Source organism: Adiantum capillus-veneris, chromosome 24, assembly GCF_014529385.1.
Source record: "Adiantum capillus-veneris isolate H3 chromosome 24, ASM1452938v2, whole genome shotgun sequence".
Lineage (NCBI taxonomy): Eukaryota > Viridiplantae > Streptophyta > Polypodiopsida > Polypodiales > Pteridaceae > Adiantum > Adiantum capillus-veneris.
In genome coordinates, this window is record NC_140954.1 from 31437961 (window position 1) to 31453985 (window position 16025).

At 40.9% G+C, this 16025-nt stretch overlaps 1 protein-coding gene across 1 annotated transcript; it reads left to right on the plus strand.

Moving 5' to 3' along the window:
- Window positions 1-6829: 6829 nt before the first annotated feature.
- Window positions 6830-8336, plus strand: LOC147426162 (major pollen allergen Bet v 1-C-like). The gene is made up of 2 exons (XM_086498125.1): window positions 6830-7074; window positions 7930-8336. The coding sequence occupies exons 1-2, from the start codon at window positions 6891-6893 to the stop codon at window positions 8223-8225; spliced, it is 480 nt and encodes a 159-aa protein (XP_086354251.1). The 5' UTR covers window positions 6830-6890; the 3' UTR covers window positions 8226-8336.
- The last annotated feature ends 7689 nt before the right edge of the window (window positions 8337-16025 follow it).

Sequence of the window (16025 nt, forward strand, 5' to 3'; positions counted from 1 at the left end):
CTGTTTGTGCAGCACATCCCAAGCAATTTGTTCCACATTGCTTAGACCTACAGCTTGGATTAAGGCCACGTTACAAAGTACACGACCACAAATGTGTGTCGCAAATGCAGCACTAGCCAGAGATTTATTTACAAGATAAATGACTTTGGAGGCTTGAGATATGGTGGACATGCATAGGATGTGGCTCATTGCTTTCATCATTGACACCCAAAATTGACCACAAGGAGTGTACTCCTTGTGGATTATCACAAAGCCGTCCTGGGGGAGCTTGCCAAGGTAATGTGCAAGGGATGACTGCCATCCAAAAGCTTGGCGCCTACCATCTCCTCTCCGACCTGCATGCTCATCCAACTCCACAACATTCTACAAAGAAATCAATAGGTAAATAAGATTTTAGAATGCAACAATGAAAATTAACGTAATCACAAAACAAAAATTAATTGATACCTCTTGTTTTTCGCCGTCCTCATCGTTTATGTCTTTGCTGTCAAGAGAAATGGATGAATTGGGAGCCATAGCGACACTCTCAAGTTCATCCATATGAATAGGCATATGAGTGCGTTGGGCTTCAAGCAATATGCGTGTAGCTAAAAACTCATCCTCCGACACAGATGAGTGCGGTGCATCTGTCACCGCCACCATTGCCAACTCCATTGTATCTACCACACTCTCTCCAAGGGGTAGGGGGCTTCGATCCAGTGGATCGAAGGAGGGGTCTACAGTGGCACAGAGGATGGATAGGCACTCATCCATGCGGATGTCAAATTTCTTTTCAAGATCATGTAAAAACAAATATTCCTCTCCATTTATGACAAATATTGGGGAGAAGTGCTAAAAAAAAACCTCCGGAGTTAATGTCTCCTCCAGCGCATCCGCAGCGGGCTTGAAGGATACTTCTGCACCCATATCACCCATGGATTTTGTGGCATCCATGACACCTCCTGGGTAGGTTAGGGCAAGAATATTGCCCTCTTTGCTTGCATCCCAGGGCGCTGTAATGGGCTCCTTTGTGTCCTTGATGACACCCCCAAGGCGCAAATGAGGCAAACTCACCTCAGATCTTTCAGGCTCCTCCGCAAGAAGAAACACAAAAGTCGCCAAGCGACTTAGAAACTGGGTGCCGACCTTCTTCTTTATCAAACGTGAATCTTCAATATACTGACCTGACTCACCCACAATTACACAAAATCGTTGAAGCCGCTGGGTAAAAGGCCGATCACCTTTGTGTATGTAGCGAAGCAAATCGCATGGTTCCTCCTGTCCAACTATTGATACAGCATACTTGTCGATGTAGATTTCAAAAAATTCCAAGATAGGCTAAAAAGATTGGATGTTTAGGTGAATAGTTGCATTCACATCAGGGAATTGGGTGAAAAAAATGTGGAGATCGTCACGATCTTGCCACTCGGTTGTTTGTAAAAACTCTTGGAAGCGTTGTAATGCCGTGGCTTTGGGAGGGGTGGAGGAAGATGCCATGATTCTAGCTGCTAAGGTAGGAATGCAAAGAGTGCTAGAGCTCAAATGAGAGTGTCAACAGGCTATGTAGGTGAATTATGAAAATGGTAGGGTTTAGGAGGCTTTATATAGCGCCCTCCCCCCAAAATTAATAACAATAATTAAAATATTAAACAATTTTCACACAGTAACACAAATAACAAGAAGTTATAAAAAACTTACAAATTAAATTACAATCATTTAACTCTAAAAACACATCACTACGACTTTAAGATAATGTGCATTGCCAAAATTTGATACAACCATCTGTTTGAACTTACAATTGTGATATTATAGGAAATTTAAGTACAAAACATAACTACTCTAATGATAAAATCAGATTCTCTTCCGTCATCCACACCTTTTCAATTTGAATTGTGCTCTCCATGTGGCTACCAATCTAGCAAAAAAATAATAAATAGCATACCCACCTTAGAGTGAGGAATAATCCAAAGAACATAAAGAAAGCATAATTAAGAGAGAAAGATCATTCACCTTACATCGTCCAATGCAAAACTTTGTAGCTTCTTCATGCTCTAAACCCATTATCACTAAGTGCTCTCGTACATTGGCCAATGTCCAATGCTTCTTCACTTGGACGGTCTCAACAGTACCACTCGACAATTTGATTGAAATTTCAAATACCTCAATTGTAGCATCGGTGGATTGCAATGGAATCCATTCACCAAGCTTGCACATCCATCTTTCATAGAAGTACCGCACGTAAAGGGTGGAGCGCACCTTGATGAAACAGATAGCAATGCCGAAACTTCCAACCTGACACCGAAAGCGATCTCCGTTGTGAAGTCCTTCAAGATACCCCCACTTCTCGCCAAGGATGGCTTCCAATGTATCGTAATGTAGATCTTTGCAAACATACATAGTATTTGTATGATGGAAAGGTTAAGATCTGAATATGCTAGCAAAGACATGAGCAGGACAACACCATCCAGGCCCAACGGAACGCGAGGCTTTTGCAAATTTTTTAATGATGCTCTCACATCAGCTACAATCTTAGCTTTTAAAGACATTACAATGAATGCATCTGGCTTTGGCCACTCCATGCTACGCAAGGTTGTAGCCTCCAAAGGTTGTAGCTCTCCGTATCCTTGCTCATCTGTAGGTACAATGTACTTGTGGGTGTAGAAGAACACCCTTTGTCGTGCAAGGTTTGATGAAGTTGTGCCTGAAAGGCGCGAGAGCTATTGCCAAGACTTGCATGCATGGCCGTAAATGTGCCTGAAAGGCGCGAGAGCTATTGCTCCTCCACAAGGCTAGAAGGAAAAACATCTACATAGAAACAAAACAATCCATGAGATGTAAAAAGTCCAATTCTTTTACCACCAAAACCATTGAAGTGCAAGGGACATACAATTACAAGGAAAATCCCTTGGGTTGGTGATCCCTCGTAGACGCATGTGTCCAAACATGAAGACATGTTGAACGATTGCCACCGTACCCTTGTCTCTTACTTGCTTGAAGCTTATTATTCTTCCCTTCCAATGGAGATCAACATTTGTTCTTTCACGAACACGATGGGGACCGATTGCGGAACATTGCATGTAGACCCAAGCACCTTCTTGAAAAACCTAAGGTTCCCATTGCTGCTCCTCATTCTTGGAGTTGTGGAGAACCATACTTTGAATGATGGGTTTGGGGCGTCTATTTTGACCATTGTTGGCCATGGATGCTTAAGTGGGAGCTTGAAATTGCAATGGAGAGCTTGGGGAAGGAAGAGGGAGACAGAGTTTAGAGAGAGAGTGGGAGCTTAAAGTTGCAATGGAGAGCTTGAGGAAGGAGGAGGGAGACAGAGTTTAGAGAGAGTGTGGGAGCTTAAAGTTGCAATGGAGAGCTTGAGGAAGGAGGAGGGTGTAAGAGTTTAGAAAGAGAGTGGGAGCTTTGTGTTATGGAAAGGGACTATGGAGGAAGGGAGTCTTGGGAAAGAGGTTCTAAAGTGAGAAAATGACTTTTTGATCATAGGGTAGGTTTGGGGGGAGTTTTGGATGGAATATGTTAAATTTAAGTTTTTTTTGAAAATTTTGAAATTTTAGGGTTTTTGCAAAAACGTATCTGTGGACCCACCACTCCCCCCCCCCCCTTTCCCCCTCCCCCTTTTATCCATCCACCTTCCTCTAGGAGACAAAGCAATAAGTGAGTGGACAACCCTATTATTCCCTCTACTTTCTTAGGTTCTAAACTTATATACATTGCTCTCTTCCTATTGGCTAGAGCCTAATTAACCTTAATCCTATATGGCCCAAGGAGATTCCACATTTTTCCTAATGAAGTACCATTGGAAACAATACCTACTGTTGAACAAGCTAGATTTGATTCAACACTTCTTTTTGACCCTCTTATGAAGCTGTTTTTTGCTGCTTCAGGGAGAATCTTGCAAGTAGAACCCACTTCACAACCCATTTTTGGATAAACTACACTTGTAGCAAAACCAAGCTCCACTGGAAGTAGGCGCAAAGATGCTTCTCAGCTGCTAGGCTACGTATGAGAGATTCCCTGTAATGTGAACCACTCTGGGGCAACCTGCTGGGAATGCAAACCTTGGTGATCAGTTGTCATCTACCTGTGGGAACACCGGTTATAGCATGCAGGTAAGGGTTAGTCCAAGATTAGTGTGCATGGCAAGTTTTATGGTTTCATATATATGTAATAGACTTTAATACAAAGATATAGCGTTATTGTTCTCCTGTGTATCGTGTCGACCTTCTCTCTCTCTCTCTCTCTCTCTCTCTCTCTCTCTCTCTCTCTCTCTCTCTCTCTCTCTCTCTCTCTCTCTCTCTCTCTCGCGTTTCTTCTGATGCACGCCATGAGTCCTGTAGATCATCATCCATCATAGCCGGCATCACTCAACATCTGGTATCAGAGCATCACGCGGGACAGGCCGCCTGTGAAGAGGAAAGGAAGCGTTTTGACCTGCATAGAATCTTACGAGAGCTACATCACTGATTTTGCCTTGGCTTGCTGATGAGATTTCATCTCTTGAGCCCCTACCGATTTGGCCTCTACAAGCTATGCACAAGAAAAACGCCATTTGCGCAGTGATCTTAGATAGAGCTTGTCATTCTTTGATTTGCTTTCATACTATATGAAACATGTCCGATTTAATTTAACCCTCTAAACAAGTATCCATTCACACCATTCACACCCTCAATTATTCCATGCTTGGTGTGCTCAGTAGCATATTGGCTAGCGGTTTTTGAAGCCGTTTTTTCAAGTTCAGAAACAATAAATAGTAGTGATATGGTATTAGCCACGCGCGTCCTAATCAACGCCCGTTTACTTTTGGGACATACTACTCGCTTTGGCAGTTGATTGGTTTTGAATTCTGCTACAAACCGAATGTTGCCAAATCTTTCAGCTTCTAAAGACTTCAACATGGCATCGAAGATCAATAAATTTAATGGATCTGGCTTCCACACCTGGCAAATTAAAGTAAAGGGATATCTGATACGCAAGAATTTGTGGAGCGTCGTCAAGCCGCTATCAACCGACGAATCAGACACATCCACTGCAGTTACCAGAGCGTTATCTGCCGAGCAACAACGCAAGGATGAGCAAGCATTAGGTTTATTCTGACATCTCTTGAAGATGATTTTATTCATTATCTGGATGATATGCAATCTACAAATGCTGCTTGGATGGAACTAGAGAAAGTGTTTGGTCCTAAAGCCAAATACTCCAAAATGAGACTTAAAATGGAGTTGTATTCTCTTTCAATGCGAGAAGATGAAAATATTGCGACTTTGACCAACAGACTGAAAAGCATCCGCACTCAGCTAATTTATGTTGAAGCTCCTTTCCCAGATGAAGATCTTATAGCCGTTTTCCTGAATAGCCTAACTTGCAGATTTTTGTCAAATTGTCACTATTAAAGGAGAAGGATCCTCTGCCTTCTTTGGACGATATTGTTAACTCATTGCAGGAAGAAGAGAAATGAGTACCAAGAATTAGCTCTTTCGTACCGACTGCATATGTAGCTCATGGTTGCACTTCAATTGCAAATTCAATTAGGCCTACTACCAGCACTAAACCTTGTGCGATATGTGGATGCAACAATCATCAAACCAAGGATTGTTTCAACAAAAATCCTTGCACCCACTGTGGAAAGACCAATCATCCTTCGGATAAATGCTTTAAGAAGAATAAACGACATATCAATATGGTTGAAGGTGATGAAGATGGTGAAGCATGAATGCTTTTTGTAAAAAGTGATGTCCTGTAGTTTTCAATTTGTCTTTATGTTTCCTTTATGTCAGTCATTTGTGAATGAAATGTACGGGTTTTAAACACTGCCATGAAAATAAAATGGTAAGACCGCCCTTTGTTGTTTGGTCGAGTTTTGGTTTGTCTCACACTGATAGTTGTTTGAGGGAAGTGCACACACACACCTATGTTATTGTCAAGGGGGAGACTTCTACTCATGGTTTCAGGTGCTTGGACTCTGCCATGGTCTGTCTCGAGTCCATTGTCAGTGGTTTGGGCTTGAGGGGGGGGGGGTTGTTGGGTATACAAGCCTTGGTGATCATTTGTCATTTGCCTGTGGGGAAACATCGGTTATAGCATGCAGGTAAGAGTCAGTCCAAGATTAATGTGCATGGCAAGTTTTATGGTTTCATATATATGTAATAGAATTTAATACAAAGATATAGCGTTATTTTTCTCCTATGTATCGTGTCGACCTTCTCTCTCTCTCTCTCTCTCTCTCGTTTCTTCTGCTGGACGCTATGAGTCCTACAGATCATCATCCATCATAGCCGGAATCACTCAACACAACGCTCCCCCTCTCTGAGTGCTCTTTGTAACTTTCTTTTTATTTTTCTCTTAATAGAATTCTATATACCTCTTTAAAAAAAAAAACTCCGCCGCCTTGGCGTGCGAATCCTACCGTCCCTAGTCCTTCAATTGATTATTTAGTCACGAGGGTCGCCTTGTCCTGTATGTCAGGGCCACATGATGCGTGCACCTTAAAAAAATACCATTTTCCAGATTCTAGAATCGTTGAAACTTAGAAATTGTTGACACTGACTACTAGTATATATTAATTATCTTATCGTTCAGACGCTGCCGCGGAAATGGTGCTGGGCCGAGTCCACACCTCTCTCTTCCAGCACCGTTCAGAAATGGTGACGACGGCAGCCCTATCTTATCCGGGCGTCGTAATTTACAGCTGGAGAACTGACTGCGTATCTGTTTGAGACAGAAAGAGAGTTACCTTGACTGTTTGTTTGACAGACACAACATAACAACTTATTTTCCAATTTTAAAAAAACGGGAAAGGTGCAGACCCGAACGTTATATAAATGCAGCCTGCGCAGCAGCTGAGCTGTGTGTAATTGTATGTGTGTGGAGAGAGAGAGAGAGAGAGAGAGAGAGAGAGAAGTATGAAGCGGGTGGATCACGACGTACCGACGGCACATCCTGTGGAGGAGGTATGGAGAGTTTGGATCAAGAACTTCCAAGCGTCTCTTCCTCGCATCGTGCCCGAGCACTACTCCTCCATCGACTACCTCGACGGCCCCCCCCTCGCCCCCGGTGGCATCTTCCTCGTTAAGTATAACACAGCTTGTATGCTTCTCTCTCTCCCTCTCTCTCTCTCAAGTGTTTTCTCTGTGTCGATCAATGGCGATCACATTTTCTTCGGCCACTATCGGCTTAGAAATTCATTAGGTTTCTTCACTTTCACAGTTCAATTTTACTAGGCTTTTTTTCTAGGGAAAATTACCAAAATACCCCTCTAATTTGTGGAAATTCCCAAAGTACCCTTAGAATTTCAAAAATTCCCAAATATTTTGTCAAATTCCCAATATGTCCTTCAAATTTTCCCAAATTCCCAAAATACCCCTGTTCGTGAGATTAAATGTCTCCAAAGATAAATTTTTCTGTAGCTTTTCATCTCTTCGTTATTTTTAGACATGATCGACTATTTTTTGCAAGGTAATCTGTGACAAATTACATGCTAAGCACTCAAGAATAGATCTCAATTGTCAAAAAGGAATAAAGATCAGAAAATCTTGAACAATCCGACCAAAATAGATATAAGGGTATTTTGAGAATTTCCCCAAATTAGAGGGGGTAATTTTCCCTTTTTTCTAATACTAGGGTTGCTACCATTAGTTGAGAAAAGCAATAGAGACGTGCTTCTTCTTTATGGACCCCTATCAACATAGCAAATCCCCTTTGCACAACTTTTAATCAAGCACATCTACACTCTTTTCCTTCAATTACCAAGTGGAAAATTTCCTTTGTCTGCTTTCAATCGTCCGTCTTCAAATTTTAACCCTACCAAGAATGAAATGCGATACACTTTTTCGGACCATTATGTTTCCCTAGTGTTCTTGCATGCCACTCTTAAAGTTAACCCCATTTTTGCGTTTTTATAAGTTGAATTATTCATTTTCTGGTGTTTCTTTAATAAACTAGCGTTCCCTCATTTTGATTCAATCACGGCGAGATGGGATGTAATCGATCACGACAAGTACTGCTTCAAAGTGGCTATTCTTGAAGGGGGGCATCTTGGAGAACATTCCAGTGTGAAAAACCTCTCATATTCTGCACAATTAGTGCCCGGCCCGGAACCCAACACTTGCATCACAAAGTGGACCTTTGAGTATGATGAGTCTATTGATCACGATTTCTATGAGTTCATAAAAGAGGAAATGTCCATTTTTGGTGCAGCTATTGAATCACATATGTGGTCTAGCAGGTCTAGCACTTGATCAAAAATATGTTGTAGTAGGATCTTCATGAGGCTTTCAACATCCATGCGTGTAACAAATATCTCAATGTACTAAACTGTGTTAAAGCTATGTGACATGTGATTACTACTAGCCTATAATCCCAATTGACTCTTTAAATGTATTATGTCTATTGTCAAACACAATTGTTTTTACGTTATCCTTTTTGTGGAAGATGATCATAAAGTAGTGGTGTGGGAAGTGGTGAACTTGTCATGCAAAACGATGAGAAATGTTGTTCTTGGCGTAAACTGGCCATAAGTCATCTTGTAGTTTCACTGAACAAATTCTCAAAATATTTCCCACATTGTGACTTACCTCAACATCATGAGCTTCTGTGAGGGAGCCGTCGCATACCTAGCTAGGTACGATTGGGGGCAGGGGATCGCCGGCTCGGTGGGAGGGCCTGGGGTCCCCTGCTCCCAATCGTACCTAGCTAGGTATGAGGTGTCTCTCCAGCAGAAGCTCATGATGTTATACAGTGTATGAAAAACATTGAGAAAGACTCCGTTTTCCTACATGACAAAATTTCTAAATCTTCTTGTGTTTTTACGCTGCCTACAATTGCCAAAGTTTGGACAGCAAGAGTGACTGCAAGCATACTTGGATGATAGCGGCTTGAATCTTATTGGCAATGCAACGTAGACAGTGGACAAGCTTGTGGGCCGGTGACATATGGTGTCCATGGATGAGCATGCATCGGCTTGCAAGACCCACGTGCACTTATCCAATAGTGTACACAATTTGCAGCAAGACTTGGAGTTGCTAGCTCTATTGAAATGATCGTGGATTTTGGTGTGATGAACAAACTTCCATGCCTAAAGGTCATTGGGTGGGGGAAATTTGGTGTGTGATCATCCTTAGATAGAGTAATGCCAAGGGGTTCCTCAACATCTCTCTCTCTCTCTCTCTCTCTCTCTCTCTCACACACACACACACACACACACACACACACACACACACACACACGCACCCACCCATGGTGATGGAGGCTTTGTTCTTACCTTTGACTTTCTTATGCAAATATTGGGAGTTTCCTTATATAAAAAATTAGGCTTTCTTAGGATTATAAGAAATGTTGATATTTTCTTAGTATAGTGAGATGTTTTCGGAAATGCAAAAGAAAAGAGTCCAAGGCATATGTGGTCCCCAAACTCCATGACATATTGCAAGGGTTCAAATCCCTTCCTAAAGAGGCAACGAAATTTATCCTAAATATCAAAGTACACTAGAATCTACATACGTCCTGCTTGATCTCATGTTCATAGCCACAAGCTTTAAAGACCACACCATGGAGTTAACATTGATAGAGTCATTCCGCTCTGCTAAGCATGAAGACCTCCAACATGAAAACCACAATCAGAATAGCTCACATCACAAGCCATTTCTACAAAACAACAAAGACTTTCTTTTTTACATGTTAATGTTGTAGTTTTGGACCAAATTATAAAAGATGTCATGGAGGGATTACAAAGAACTTTCTATATGGTAGAGATCTTGGAGATTTTGAGCAATTTGTTTAAGCTTTAAATTAATTTATATATTTATTTTCACTCATCTTTGATGAGAAGATATCTAACGCACATGTAATAATTTGGATTTCGTCTCATCGACTACACCGCATCATGTAGATGTAGAACTCTCTCTCTCTCTCTCTCTCTCTCATTCATTCATTCATTCAAAAAGCTGATTTGTGTTGGAAGTTTAGAGCTTGGTGTTGAGGGTGCCTAGCTCCTTCACAAAAAAGGAAGACTAAACCTTCTTAAGAAGAGTTTGTAGGAGAAAATTATGGAGTTCTAGCAAAGTTTATCTGTAACATTTAATGGCCTAGTACCTTGTGTGTAGCGGAAAATAGTATAGACATAGTGAGCATTTTATTAGAATAGATTCCTAACGAGCATAGCAAGAGTGCATGGATGGAGAGAGCAACAAAAAGCATAACACCTAGTTAGATAGGCATGAACAATACTTCGAAAGAGAGAAATTAAGCTATTGACAACAGTTGAGGACTCGATTTACATGGAGCCGTTGCCCCCTCCAAAAGGCTTTGTATTATAGGTTTCTCCCATCAAGGGAGACATTTTACAATACAATACTTTGTGTTCCTTTAATAACTTGATGGTGCAATGAAGATGTAAGCTTCAAGCACCATGCACACACTTATAAAACACAACATCAATTCTCTCACGGTCTCAGACCCAAGACCTCACACACCTTCCAAGATGGTGACAGCTAGCCGGGTATGAGAGTAGATTGAGAGGAAGGAGTAGTCTTACGAGAAAGAAGTATATCTCCTCACCTAATCACTCATAATAGCTTAGCATAGCTGAGTAACTAGCATGGTAGAGGAGATGAGCATGCATTGGAGCTTGGCTCTTGGTTGGATTTGCATCACAAAGCCAAGAGTTATTGGTGTAGGCCTCCCTTCTCACAAGCTTGGAGTAGGTGATGAGCTTTCCATTAAAGCTTGAGAAGGAGAGAGAGTCTTCTTTGCTTCACACATGAGATTGAGTGTGTGTGTGTGTGTGTGATAATGCCTTGACAAAATCAGCCCCCCCTCTCTCTTGGTCAATCCCTCATGCTTTTTACTCATGCTGACACCCCATTGGACCCTGAAAGCCTAGCCAATGATAATTAAGAAGCATACATGATAGACTTGTTACATGTGTCCCCCTTTCCCCTTTTGTGAGAGCTTTAGGTAATTATATAATGCAATTAAACTCTCATTGGACCCCTTAGTCGTCTAGCCAATAGGAATCAAGCAAGCCATTGGGCTTATGAATGCTCATTGGACCCCTTGGGAGACTGACCAATAGTCTTCTAGAGAGCTTAATTCTTATTGGTTCTTTTATTAAGTGTTTTTAAATGAATTAAACTAGATTTACTCTAGCCTAATTCTCATTGTTCCACCTATATGGCCATCCAATAGGATTTGAATGCACCTTGTGGGCAATTGGGCTAGGGAGCTGACATGTGCCCACTATGCATTGTATGTAAAGGTGCTTGCATGAGTCACGTATGTGTGTGTGTGTGTGTGTGTGCGTGTGCGTGTGTGTGTGTGTCTCATCCCCTACTAAAAAGACTCGCCCCCTCCTCTTTAGGAGCTTGCAAGACTTTTTTATACACTATCAAGCATCCAATTTTCCTAAGCATTGACCGTTGGACTTAACCTTTGAATTTTGGAACCTTAGCATTTTGGAAGTCTTAATGGGCTGAACCTTAGGTCTTTGAAGCCCATTGCTTGCACATTGCTCTTTTGCAGATGGTCCCTCTTTGGTTCCCTGTTTTCCCTCCTTTAGATCCCTACTGTGTCCAATCTGCTAGCCTTACCAATAATCTAACTTTTTCTCCCATGGTACTTTCCCATATTAAATGATCACTTTAACATGAGAAAATCATTTAGGAGAATTAGATATTAGTTATTATGACATTACCTCTCTCTTGAAATCATACTCGTCTTTGACTATGGGGTAGAGAAGATAAAGCCTATTCATTAGTCCTTTTTCTATCAGATAGAGGATCCCTATCTTACTCTACGACATCGTTCCGGAATGGATGACTAATCTATTTGGATCTTGAGAGCCTAAGGTTTCCACAAGCATGTCTATGCATTAGTCATTTCAATCTTTCATAGTAGAGTGACAAGCTCTACTTGGTGTTTGGAAGACGTTGTCTCCACAAACTTGATTCTAAGCATGCATACTACTTAACATTTGTGCACAATAAAGAAAAGAAGAGTCTTATAAGACAGAAATTTTGTTCATTTTAAACATTTGTACATTTGCTTACTCTAGAAAAGCATTGTAAGCTTTGACAAGGTTTATGTTATCCTTTAATTGTATGCCTTGCATCCATCTAGCATCTTCAAAAGGATAATTCTTAAACTTAATAAGATACTATTAGATAATCTTACCGCCTCTTAATACCTTGTCTTCATGTCGGAGAATGGACTCGGGCTACAACACCTCTTCTTGGTCCTTGATCTTTGTTGGGTCTTCAATAGTTGGTTCTTGAGGTGGCTCTCCTTTGTAAGGCTTTAGTAGGCTCACATGGAAAGCATTGTGTATGAGCCAATGACTCGATAACTTGAGTTGATAATCCATCTCATTGATTGGTCTAAGAATTTGGAAGGGACCATAGTACCTTTTTGCTAACCTAGCATAGTACTTTTGGTGTCCCGTAGGATTCTTGCTCGTCTTGTGCCTTAATCGAGCCTTGGGAAATTTAAGCAAGACCCAATCATTTTATTTAAAGGCTTGGCTCTTCTGTGCTTATCAACAACATCCTTTTGCCTTTGTTGTGAAATAGAGATAGCATGCTTAATCTCTTGGAAGGATTCTTGTAGGTCTCTACTATACTCATCTGCAACGAAGATCTTCCCGTGTACCTTAAGTAGAAGGGGACTTTTTTATCTTCCCTCAATTATCTCGAAAGGTGCTTTTCTCGTGGAGGTATGTATAATATTATTGTAGGCATACTCCACTAAGATGAAGTACTTCTCCCATTGGGACCTTTGATCTACTTCTGTTACATACGCTTTTAGTAGATCAAGAATAGTTAAGTTGGCTATTTCACTTTGGCCATTAGTTTGTGGATGATAGGCCGAAGAGAAGTTTATCCTTGTCCCTAAATTCTCAAAGAGACCCTTCTATAAATTACTGGTCATTCTAGGATCTCTATCCGACACTATGGACATTGGAAAGCCATGGTACTTGAAGATTTGTGATATGAAAAGGGTTGCCATTTGATGGGCTTTGGTAGTCTTTTTGACAGGTATAAAATGAGCTTGTTTACTGAACCTATTTACAATTGTCCATATTCCCGTATTCCCATGGATAGACTTAGGCAATCCAAAGATAAAATCCATGGATATGCTCTCCCATGGTGAATTAGAAACTGGCAAAGTTTGAAGCAATCCAGGTTGCTTTCCTCTATCAAACTTCGTCTTTCAGCATACCACACATTTAGAAACATACTCTTGTATGTTTGGCTTTTATGGCAGGCCAATAGAAATATGTTTTAATCCCTTTTAGGCTAGACTAAATGCCTCTATGCCCCACATAAGGAGGAGCATGAGATTCATACATTACTCTCTCACGTAGTGAATTAGTAACACATAGTCTATTGCCATAGAGAAGATAACCATCTTGTAAGGTAAATGGTTCCTCTTTCTTCCCTAGTGCAAGGGCTGAAATCACATCTCTAAAATCGGGATCAATAACGTACTCATCTATCATAGAATATAGATCATTGTGAGTTGCTATGGAAACCACATTCACTCTCGGACGTCTTGAGAGTGCATCGGCTACTTGATTATGCTTGCCAGCAATGTGAGCAATATGAAAATGAAATTGTGAAAGGAAATTTTCCCACCTCATTTTTGTCGGAGAGATTGGTTTGCGTCATGAAGTACTTAAGGCTTTGGTGATCCATCCGTAGAATGAAAGGAGTCCCCAATAAATAGTGCTTTCATGAGTCTAAGGCATGTAGAACTGCAAGGAGTTCGTTTTCATATATGCCTAGAGCTTGCTCAACAGGGTCGAGCCTTTGACTTTCATAGGCTATGGCATGTCCTTCTTGGAGCAAAACAGCTCCAAAGAAATCACCACAAGCATCACATTGGACCTCAAATGGCTTTGAGAGATCCGGCAGTGTAAGCACAGGTTGAGAGATAAGCTTTTCTTTAAGCTTTTTGAAAGCATTGTTCTCCTTGGTAGACCTTGTATACCTAACGTTTTTCTTGGTTATGTAATGGTCCCACGATTTGTGAGAACTTTTCTATGAAGCATCTATAGTATTCCCACATACCTATAAAGCTTCTTAGTTCATGAAGATTCCTTGGATTAGGCCATCCTTTTATTACCTCTAGCTTTGATGGATCCATTTGGATTCCATCTTGAGAGATAATTTGACCTAAATACTGAATCTCTTGCAAGAAAAAATCATTTTTCTCTCGATTAATATAAAGTTTATTCTCTCGTAAGACTTGAAATATTACCTAGAGATGCTGCTTGTGTTCATCTAGTGAATTAGAGTAGATGATAATATCATCAAAGAATACTCTAGTAAAGGTTCAGAGAGACCTGAATAGCTTCTCCATCAAGCGATTGAATGTGGCTGGTGCATTGGCCAAACCAAAAGGCATGACAATGTATTCGTAAAGACCAAATGTAGTGTGAAATGTGGTCTTTACAATTTCTTGATCAACTATCCTAAGTTTGATGGTAGCCACTTTTTAGGTCAATTCTACTAAAGTAGGTCGACCCTTGTAGCTCATCAAGTAGGTCTTCTACTCGTGGAACGGGAAACCTATTTTTGATAGTGATCCTATTTAGTGCTCTATAGTCGAGACACATACAATATGTGCCGTCTTTCTTTTGTAATAATAACACGGGTGAGAAAAATGGAGATGAGCTAGGTCTAACCATACCCTTTTCAACTAACTCATGCACTTTCCGCATAATCTGCTCTTGTTGAGCTTAAGAAATGCTATAAGGAGGTTTATTAGGCGGTGAACTTCCTGGAAGAAGTTCAATTGCATGGTCATCATTGCCTTGTTTAGGAGTTAGTTCACAAGGGATGCCGTCAATAAAAACATCCTGAAATCCCTTGAGAAAATTGGATAACTCTAGCTCCTTGTGACTATTTATATTTTCTTTTGCTAAAGCATTAGGTTCATTTTGAGAATCTTTAACAAAAATCATGTACACGAAAATAGAGTTGTTTATTGACTTATTGAAAGCTTGCGTATCTACAATGGGTATGGTGTTACCCAACTCCTTAGCCTCTATGTACATATATTTTTCCCTGAACCTAAAGTAGATTTTCCTTTCAGGGAATTTAACATTGGCAGCCATGCGATCAAACCATGGTGCCCATAGGATTACATCCTTGTGCTTGAGAGGAGAGATAAAGAAGTCCTCTTTGTCCACATAGCTCTGGACATGAAGCCTCAATTTCCCGATTAAGGGAGTGGCTGAAGCTTCTTGCCCCTTAAAAGCACCATCTGAGGGTAGGACATCTCCCATCTCATAGGCTTGGATGCCTAGCTTGGTGGCCAACTCTGTGGATATGAAATTGTGAGTAGAACCAAGGTCAAAGAGAATAAAAGCATCATGTTCTGTTACCTTTCCCAAGCATGGCATAGAGGAGATCCTTTGTGGTGAGATTCCTCTTCTTGGATTTTGACCAAGGTTCTAGGAGGCTCATGGCGAGTTTCTTTTGGAGGCAAGCACGGTAAACATGCCCTTGCTCACCGTTGAAATAACGGTTATCCTTGCGATAACGCTCAAGCTCTTCAGAAGAGAGTTTGTTTTTGCCTTTGTAACCTCCGTTCTCCTTAGCTTTGTTTTTATTGGAATTGCCCTTAGGAGACTTTTAGACATTGTCCTTCCCCTTAGGCTCATTGGAACCCTTGTTTTTCGTGGGCTTAAGATTTCTCTTAGCCTCTGTTTGGAAATTCATTCCTGAAGCCACCATGGTATGGTGTATGACCGCAAATATGGTGTGTGGCCTTTGGGAGTCGACATACTCCGCCATATCTTCAATTAAGCCTGCACAAAATTTTTGTTTGTGCTCTCCAAAATCCATCTTTTTGAAGACAGTGGCTTTGAGATGTAAGTCCCAAAACTTGTCTACATATTTGTGAATGGATCCATATGGAGAGAGCTTCAAGCTTGTCCATTCGATGAGTACTTCGTCTTTGGCATCGTTAGCCAAAAATTGCTTCATGCTGGAAGCCCTTAAAGCTTTCCATGTTTGTGGAGCTTCACTATTTGCCCG

What these genes read in the sequence shown, in the direction of transcription:
- LOC147426162 (XM_086498125.1), top strand. Translation starts at nt 6,891, where the DNA reads ATGAAGCGGGTGGATCACGACGTACCGACGGCACATCCTGTGGAGGAG. An exon ending in CGTTAAGTATAACACAGCTT is followed by an intron (nt 7,075 to 7,929) that starts GTATGCTTCTCT and finishes TTAATAAACTAG; the next exon opens with CGTTCCCTCATTTTGATTCA.